The 9,432-nt window shown below is 32.9% G+C and overlaps 1 protein-coding gene across 1 annotated transcript; it reads right to left on the bottom strand.

Annotated features, from left to right (window-relative positions):
* Positions 1 to 3,514: 3,514 nt before the first annotated feature.
* On the bottom strand, positions 3,515 to 5,904 carry LOC115701182 (uncharacterized protein At5g39865). The gene has a single exon (XM_030628904.2). The coding sequence runs from the start codon at positions 4,994 to 4,996 to the stop codon at positions 3,830 to 3,832; it is 1,167 nt and encodes a 388-aa protein (XP_030484764.2). The 5' UTR covers positions 4,997 to 5,904; the 3' UTR covers positions 3,515 to 3,829.
* Positions 5,905 to 9,432: the final 3,528 nt, after the last annotated feature.

Below are 9,432 nucleotides of genomic sequence, written 5' to 3'. Positions count from 1 at the left end.
AGGGTGTAACTATTTTTAAAACATTTATTTTTAGGCTGTATTCAGAAATCGGCGTGATCCAGGATTTTAAAGAAACTGTTTTGAGAAAACATGCATAACTCCTAGATTATAGCTCCGATTTTGATGATCTTTATACCGTTAGAAAGGTCTTTCAATTAACTAAAAACTTTGTGAACAGTAGGACTTCTAATTCAAACGTTTTATATGTCAAATTCTAGGTTAAACTTGCTGTACAGTAAGAGTAATAAATATATTGAGTTTATCGGTGGACTAAGGGTTTCACTAATTGTTATAGGGCCTAGAAGGTATCGTAAGAGTTAATTACAGCGGAGTTGAGGTAAGGAAAAATAATGATACTTTATACTTGCTTTTTATATGGTTTGAGTATCTAGTATGACTGCTTGAATAAATTGTATTGAAACTGTGGAATGTGATAGTTTCGGTGAAATAGTGTTTTATCGATGAATTGTATATGGTTGTTTAATCATGTTCCAGGTACTTGGAAGTGGTTGGAAACCACACATGTATGGTGATGTGGTAAGTGAGGCAGTGTACGTAAGGGTGCACTTTGGTTATTGGTCTTGCGTTCGGTTAAGAACGTAAGACACTCCGATTTGTATGGAAGCTGGAGTGTGATTGTGAGTGTGAGTGTGTGGTATTTCAGTATTTGTGTGGCTGCCTCTATTTATACTTATGATTAGGTTGTTGTATGTTTGATGTATATGTTTGTGCTATGATGTGTGAATGCTGGTACATAGTATTGTGTTTTTCCTTACTGGGCTTTGCAGCTCACCCCTTATTTACCCCCTATGTGCAGATAAGTAAGCCTGTAAGCTTTCGGTGACAAGTTGAGTCCGCGGCATGGGGTGTATCTCGTGTGATCATGTAACTGCGTGTGGTCTTGGCCATCTTCCGCTGAAAGTTTTTTTTTTAATTTATTAAACTTATCGAGGATGTTGTCGTTTAAATTTTCTATTACTTTTTCCTAAGTGGTAATACTTTATTTTCAACTGGGTACCCATGTTTTGAAAAGTATTTTTTTTTTTTAAATAAAGGCAACATTAGTATCTTAACGCCAGTTTATTTATGGCATCTTATTTTACGTAAGTAAGGGCGTTACAAATGGTATCAGAGCCTTGACCCAGCCGGAAGTGTGGTCGACGAGGACGTCGGACCCCGTAAGGGGGGGTGATTGTGACAGTCAGTAGTCCCGTGATCCGTAAGGGGAAATACCGGGTAAGCTGTGCAATCCCACATCGCCTGGGGAAGGTCAAGTGGGATGATTCTAAGACTGTGTAGGTATGGGACTACATAGTTGAAGAGAGCTTAAATGGATTGATTGGTACTACCTATATCAACAAGGTGCATCTTGTTTTTCGGTAGCCCATCTCGAAAGAACTCCACAGTTAAGCGTGCTTGGCCTGGAGTAATTTCAAGGATGGGTGACCTCCTGGGAAGTTTTCCCAGGATGCGTGTGAGTGAGGACAAAGCACGCTGAAAACACTCGTGTTGGTCTGTAGGGTCAGTCATCAGTCCATGATGCAGCCAGAGTGGCGTACTCGTGTATAAGAGCCATTATTCCGTGGGTGTATGGACCCAATGGAGGCTTGAAGCGGGGACGTTACATAGGGTTAAGAAAATTAGACGCGGGTCGAAAACGGGTCGACACGATTTGACACGAAATAAAAACGGGTCCAACATGACACGACTCGCTTAACACGAATGTGACACGATTTTTTTATTAAATATAATAAAATAATAATATAATTATATAAAAATATATATTTAGCGATTCAATGTTAAGTTAAAAAATTTTAAATTTAATTTTCTTTAACATGAAATTAAAAATATTTTAATTTTTTCAATTTTTATTATATATATAACAAATTATATATACATATAAATATATATATAATGGAGCTTAAATCTATTATTTTTCTCTACAATTCTAGCTTTAATAATAGCAAAACGAGTCACAGTGGGTCGACACGAATACGACACGATTTTTTACGGGTCGGGTTAGGGTTGAGATAATTAGACACGAGTCAAAAAAACAGGTCGACACGCTTGACACGAAATAAATAGTGGATCACATAAAATATAACACGAACATAACACGATGACACGTTTTGCCACCCCTAATATTTACTACCTTATTTGTGTTTGGGGAATCCAATCCATTACTGGCCTCACACTTTTAACAACCCAACCCAAAAATATATAAAACGACATTATCTTCAAGTAGATTAGAAGGTGAAGTGTCATTGTGATTTTCATGGGGTCTTAACTCTAAAAGATCCATATTTCAATTTTAAGATACCCCAGAGAGATTTGAAAGGTGAAGGACATAAGGAAAGGATCATGTTTACAACTTTGGCATTTATTACTTTGTATCATTTTGGTGTCACTTAGTATTAATCAATATATTTTAATCCTACCGCCGTTTCTGAACAAAAAATCTCTGAAAATAGCTTCTCAAACTTCTTATAATATACAATTCATGACTTGAGAATTCAAAAAAGCAGTGTCCGTGACAAAACTTGGTCAAATTCACCGATGTGTGTTGAATAAGGTTTTCTAGTGCCTTATGTTGTTTTTGATCACATTATGTAGAAATATTTGAATTATTATAATTTAATAAAGGGAATTATTTATTGGTCTGCCGTCCTTATTGAGGTGGTTGAGAACATTATAAAAGGGGTTTGTTTGTTTTATTATTTTAATTTCAGGGTTACATTACAATACTTCCATGAGGCTTATATATAAATACAAATATATTTACTTAACTTGTTAGATTTCAAAAATACTAGATTGACTATTTCAACTTCTTTATAGTCACTTGCCAACGCCGTTTCAAAAGTTCTTCACCTAATGTGATTTTCTTCTTGTATTAAATATATGTTTGAAACTTTTAGCCTAGTTTCTAGAGATATTAAAATAATAAGAAAAAAAAAAGTAGTGATATGTGAACATAATAAAAAAATCAAACTAAGATTACTTCCATGGAATTACATCATGGCAAGGACTAAGAATGAGTCAAAGATTTCACTAATGGAATTATAGGGTGCATGTATTCATATCTATAATTTACAATTGAATTTTAAATTAGAACAGGGATTGTTAATATGGAGCTAAAAGAGCTCTAGTGCTAGTATTATAGGCTAACATGGTATAGTATCATAGACCGACAAATCTTATAGATCCTAAGAAACAAGTTAATCATATATACGGCTGAGCTGACCCTTTTGTTTTTTTAACTCACATTTTCTTTTTTCCTTTTTAATATTCATGTGAAACTCAAAGCCCCAATTATAATATGTAGTGCTTTTATAAAAAGATTATTTCTAATTACAACCTTGCTACAAAGATGATATTATAAGTATGACAAAGACTTTATAATAGAAGGGTTACGGTAGCACTAATTTATTTTACCAGTTTTAACTAATTGATTTTAAGTAATGTTTCGTTGGTTTTAAAACCTCTCTTAAATAGTAAAACTTAATTCACAATAAAATGAAGCAGAAACTGTTCATGCACATTTCATATATCTTCTCAAGTGTACAAAAAAGATTAAAGTATACAAAGCCTTTTTCTTTTCTGTATTTCTGGAAATGAAATTATACAAGTGTTGTAATGACACATTACAAGGTTTACGAAACCTGAATTGAAATTATCCTTGTTGATCTCTTCTCTCAAACAAAACCAAAATGACTGTACAACAAAACAACTCACCAAGCCCAAAAAAAGAAAGAAAAAAAAAAACAGACCAACTTTAACAAAAATGGAAGAAGGTTACCTTGTTAATATTATAATGTCACAATTCATTGATTTAATTGCAACAAATGGGACAACGTATTAGGCCATTTTCATTACAATCAGGACAACGTTGGAAACCATAATCTTCTTCTTCTTCATGTTCATGTTCTTCTTCTCCTTCCTCTGTTTCTTCTTCTTCTTTCTCTGCTTCATAATATATTTTACAACTCCCTGAACATGTCTCACATGGCACAAATCTTACATCCCCACAAGCCTCACAAGCTCCACCACCATCTCCACAATCATCATCAACCTTTTCGCAACATTCGAGTAACTTCTCAAGCTGACCATCTTCATTTAATCTTCTGATTTCATCAGCTCCACCAATGTATTTGTTCCCCATAAACACTCTTGGCAAACCACCACCATGAAAGCCATCTTTTAATAGCTCTTTAAGCTCGTCTTTGAACCCCGAATGCATCGAAACATCGCGCTCGTCTACTTTTACACACAGGCTCTTTAAGATCACCCTCACATTGCAGCAATCCTCGTACGTTTTCCTAACTCCTCGGAGACTAGTGAAGTATAGAATTAGCTTCTCTTTGGGTTTGTCCTCGAGTGATTTTCTGAAACTTGAGATGATTTCCGGGTCGAATTCAGTAACCCCGGAATCTGAATTCAAGTCTTCTTTGTCTGATAAATGAAGCCACATGGGCTTAGGGGAAGAAGAATCGTTATTATTCTCTTGAAATCTTGATTTGGGACGATCAAAAGGAGAAGTGGGAATTGGAATTGGATCTCTAACAATATCAAAGGAGAAGCTTCTAACATGAATGGGTGATCTGAAAGGACTAATATCTTCAAGACCTTCCATTAATTCCCAAGCATTAATCGTTTCAGGCTCACCGGGAGGTGTTCTGATTGGGGTCTTGGGCAAAACTTTTGGGATTTTTTCATTGATCATATTAGACCAAGTCTTTGCCTCAACAAGTCCAACTGAAAAATCTTTGCTTTTTAGATAATCAGTTTCATCATCATCATGGTTGTGAACGGTGTCGTTTTGAAATGGGGTTTCGAGTTTGATCGAGCCCAAGGTTGAGGAAGTAAGAGCAACCAAATGGTAACTGTCGCCGTTCTTCTCCGGTGGGTGGTGGACGTGCATTGAGTAACTTCTCGGCACCGGCGAATATGGCCCTTGACAGTTCCGGCATCGCTTTTGCTTAGAGCTTGCACAACCCATTAACCCCCCCCAAAATGAATACACCAACAAAACCAAGAAAAATAATAAAGATTTGGGTTTTGGAAAGCTGTGATTAAATTATTCAAAAACCTGATTTAACAGTAGAACATTCCTCGATTAGATGAGCTGGATAAAGAAACTTTTGGCGCAACTTCCATGAAAATTGAGAAATAAAATAAAGAAGAAAAAAATGTGGAAAAAGAGATGATACAACTGCGAAGCTTCCTTTCCAGGTGGCCCAGAACGTGTTTCGGTACCTAAAAACTCAATCTTGAAATCCTTCTTGTTCATTCCCTAATCCAATGAGAGAGAAAGAAACAGAACCAGAGATTGATCTAAAGGTGAATACTTTCATTAATTTGGCACACAATAAACAAAGAAGAACTCGAAATTATCGAAACCCAGTTCCGGATTTGGGTTTAATAAATTATATATGTAATCGTTAGGAAGCAAGAAAACGACAAGGACGATGATATTGAAGATTGAAAAAGGTAAGAGAAAGAAAAAGAAGTCAAATAACGATGGCTGCGTGTGTAGAGTATTTTCACAGGTGCCCACCACCACCACCACCTCCGAAGATTAAGAGAGAAAGTTGGTAAATGAGATGCAAAGAATTTGAGTGGTGATCAAAGACTCAAAATTCTTGTTGAGAATGTTTATTATATATAATATGGGATTAATTAGTAAAATAAATAATTAATTGTTTGGAAGTATAAAAAAGAAAAAAGAAAAAGAGAGATGTGAAAGTGTAGAAATATTTAGAGAGAATGTTTATGTATGATGGAACGGGAAACGCGGGATTCATTGCTTGAATCACTCAGTACCAAATGCAAACAACAACACCAATAGCAAATACTACCAAAGCCTCCATTCCATTCCATTCCCACCATGGTCATATGCTCCATCAATGAATAATAATAATAATAATAATAATAATATTACCCCTGTTTTCCTTCACTATATTTTTCTACACACCCCAAATATCTCCTCTTCTCCACTCGCTTCATTTTGCGCGTGTTATCACGCAAATCACGTCTTCTTCACTACGTTTTTTTGGTTTTTTTTGTCACACAACACAAGCTGGACTGGAGTCGGTGCTATAAATATGTATCTATTAATAATTGATTTTAGGTTGACAAAATAAATGTATCTTATTTATTTTTCTCCAATGTGGATTTTTGAATTTTTGTCAAGAACTAAAGCATAGTTTTCGAATTTTTGATTTAAATTTTTTTATCTAATTTCGTTCAATTTTACTAATACAGTAAATGCTCATGTATTAAATCGTGTACTTAAATATTGATATCTACCAAATCATAATTTTAAATTTTTACATATAACAAATCGTATCACTTAAATTTTTATTAACATCATACTTTTATTAGTAAAATTAGATAAAAAAAATTTATGATCTGAAAAATTCAAAAAGTATGATTTGGTACATGTCAAAATTTGAGAATAAAATTTATAATTAATCTTTATTTTTTGAAGTATTTTTGTTAGATGTAGCTCAATATTTTTAAGCCCAAAATTTGGGTCATATGACTGACCAATCTAGCTTGGACCCGAAAAACTCGAAAGCCCAAAACTTATATATAGAAAATTTGGAAGGTCAAGTGGGAAATACCGGGTAAGCTGTGCAATCCCACACCGCTTGGGGAAGGTCAAGTGGGATGATTGTGAGACTGTGTAGGTATGAGACTACACAGTTGAAGAGGGCTTAAATGGATTGATTGGTACTACCTATATCAACAAGGTGCATCTTATTTTTTGGTAGCCCATCTTGAAAGAACTCTACAGTTAAGCGTGCTTGACCTGGAGCAATTTTAGAATGGGTGACCTCCTGGGAAGTTTTCTCAGGAAGTGTGCGAGTGAGGACAAAGCACGCTGGAAACACTTGTGTTGGTCTGTAGGGTCAGTCATCAGTTCAAGAAGCAGCCAGAGTGGCGTACTCGTCTATAAGAGTCATTCATTCCGTGGGTGTAAGGGCCCAATGGAGGCTTGAAGCGGGGACGTTAAAATAATACTTGTAGCTCAATAAAGAATATTTCTCTACATGTGACTGTATAAATCATATAGCTATAATATAGCTCATTTGATGGAGCAACATTTTTCATCATTTTTTTTTTACCTCTGAGCTATTTTAGTTACTCTAATGTGAGTGCTCAAATGACACCTAGTACCTATTTGAAATGAACTTGGTAATCTTTTATCTGGATCGCCACAATTGCTTACTTTGTCTCCTTCTTAAGTTTTAGGGTTCTATTTCTCAACACGAAACCCTTATATAAAAAATAATATTGGTATCTTAGAATGGCTAAATTACGAAACTGCCAAGAAATCCTTTGTTTAGCCCATAGTTGCGACCACATAATACTTGGTCGCGACCATAGAACAATCTCAAAAAATTTTATTTCTGTCGTGCTCCTTAGTCACGACTATGAAATAGTATGGTCATGACTATATGTCAATTTCCAGTTTCGAGATTTTTTTTCTTCCAGTTTGCCTCATCTTTCCACTAGTTAATATAATTTGAACGTTAACACTTTGGGAACCTAAAATAAAAGAAATCAAGTGTAAAACTATTTTAAAAGAAACATTAAAGAAGAAAACAACTTTAACATTGACTCAAAACTTAGACTAAAAATAGCTTAACAATTGTCTTTCTTTAACTAACGGTGGTCTCCCTCTTCGCCGTCGCACCAAACAACACAACAACAACCCATCCACTCCCGCACAACTCTCCTTTTTGATCTCTGTCTCTAAGCGCTCCTCCACTGGCACATCCTCAGAAACCTGACTATGCCACTTGAACCTGTACAAATCCGTCTAGTCAAAAAGCAAACCTGATCCCAGTCAAATTTGAGACAATAACGAGCAAGTTCGGTTATTAGCGTTTTCTCACACCCAAAACCCAATCTCAAAAAATTTGCCAAATATCCTGCCTCAATTAAATTATTGTTAATTGAATTATATTATATTAATTTTTTTTTTTTAAAAAAAAAAAATAGGATTACCTCTTGTAGAGTAATTTTATTTCTATATATAAGCATAATCTTTTTGAAGTTAAAACACAAACTTTACACCAATATATGTGAATGTGAAGTGTTATTAGTCTCTTGGAAATATATTACAAAATGATTTTCTATGTAAACGTGTTAAAAAAAATGTAAAAAATAACTCGCTATGTTAGTATATATTTTGGTCTTCTGTAGTTATTTGTTTCTTTTTCCAAACACTCTACCGTTAGTTTTGTCAGTTTTTTTTTTTTATTTTTTCAAACACTCTCTTGTGTCCAACTTTCTTTTTATATATATAATTACTTAGGCATATATATATATACTAGGTGATTGTTACGTGCCAAGCCACGTAGTGTTAGTTTTATTTAATATTTTAGTTTTTTATTTCAATTAATAATTAAAATAGTATAATTATTTGAACGATTTGTTTTATAAAAATAAAATATGTGTCAGTATATTTAGTAAGTAAAACATAGTTGTGTTATAATAATGTATGTTATTAATAGTAAAATGTACATTAATCTTCTAATTGAAAAAAGTTCTATTATCTCATTTCATATTTAATAATAACTACACAACTATATATTTATAGACTTTCACATTCTTTGCAAATTACTAATAAGCACCAATAATATTTTCATATTCTAATATTTTTCAACCTTCTCCTCTTGGTAGTAAAATTAAAAATAAAACTAAAAATAAGCACAAACATATAAGGTAAATACTAATTACAGCCCATTTTATCTTTTTTTTTATTATTTTTTTTAAGCCCAAGCCCAAAAACAACACAATCAATCTTCTTTTATATTATCTTTTCTAAATATTTTATCTATATTTTTCTTTTAAAAAATAAATAAAAAAATTATTAATATTCTCCCAAGATAAGTTTGTTAGAGAGATATGTGGCTAAGATGATTTTTTTTAATTTAAAAAGAGATTATTAATATTTAAAAGATTGTTTATTTAAAAGATTGTTTAATTTTTTGGTTTATTTTTTAACGGGAGATCAAACCTAATTGTTAAATTTAACAGAATATTCTTTTATTTTTGAGTATATTCTGTTAAACCAAGAATGTTAAACCAAGAAATGCCGTTAGATAGACACTTTTAATATATAAAGATATTATTAATTAGTTCTATATTTAGTGAACAAAAATAAATAAATTAGTTCTTAAATTTTAACCATAAACTAATATATAACACATAATTATTAATAACTTACACTGATTTTGATATTATATAATGAACTTATTATATATTATGTAGCATAAATGTTCCAATAATATGTTAGTATACTTTGATTAATGATTAAGTTCTTAAACAACATTGTGATCACTGTCTTTTTCAGGCTTCTATATATTTGCCTTCGTTATTAATAAGCAAAAGCAAATTATTATAAGCTTTCCTATTAGAATA

This window comes from Cannabis sativa, chromosome 8 (genome assembly GCF_029168945.1).
Source record: "Cannabis sativa cultivar Pink pepper isolate KNU-18-1 chromosome 8, ASM2916894v1, whole genome shotgun sequence".
Classification (NCBI taxonomy): Eukaryota; Viridiplantae; Streptophyta; class Magnoliopsida; order Rosales; family Cannabaceae; genus Cannabis; species Cannabis sativa.
Note: the sequence above shows the minus strand (reverse complement) of the source record. Positions and strands in the feature narration are given on the sequence as shown.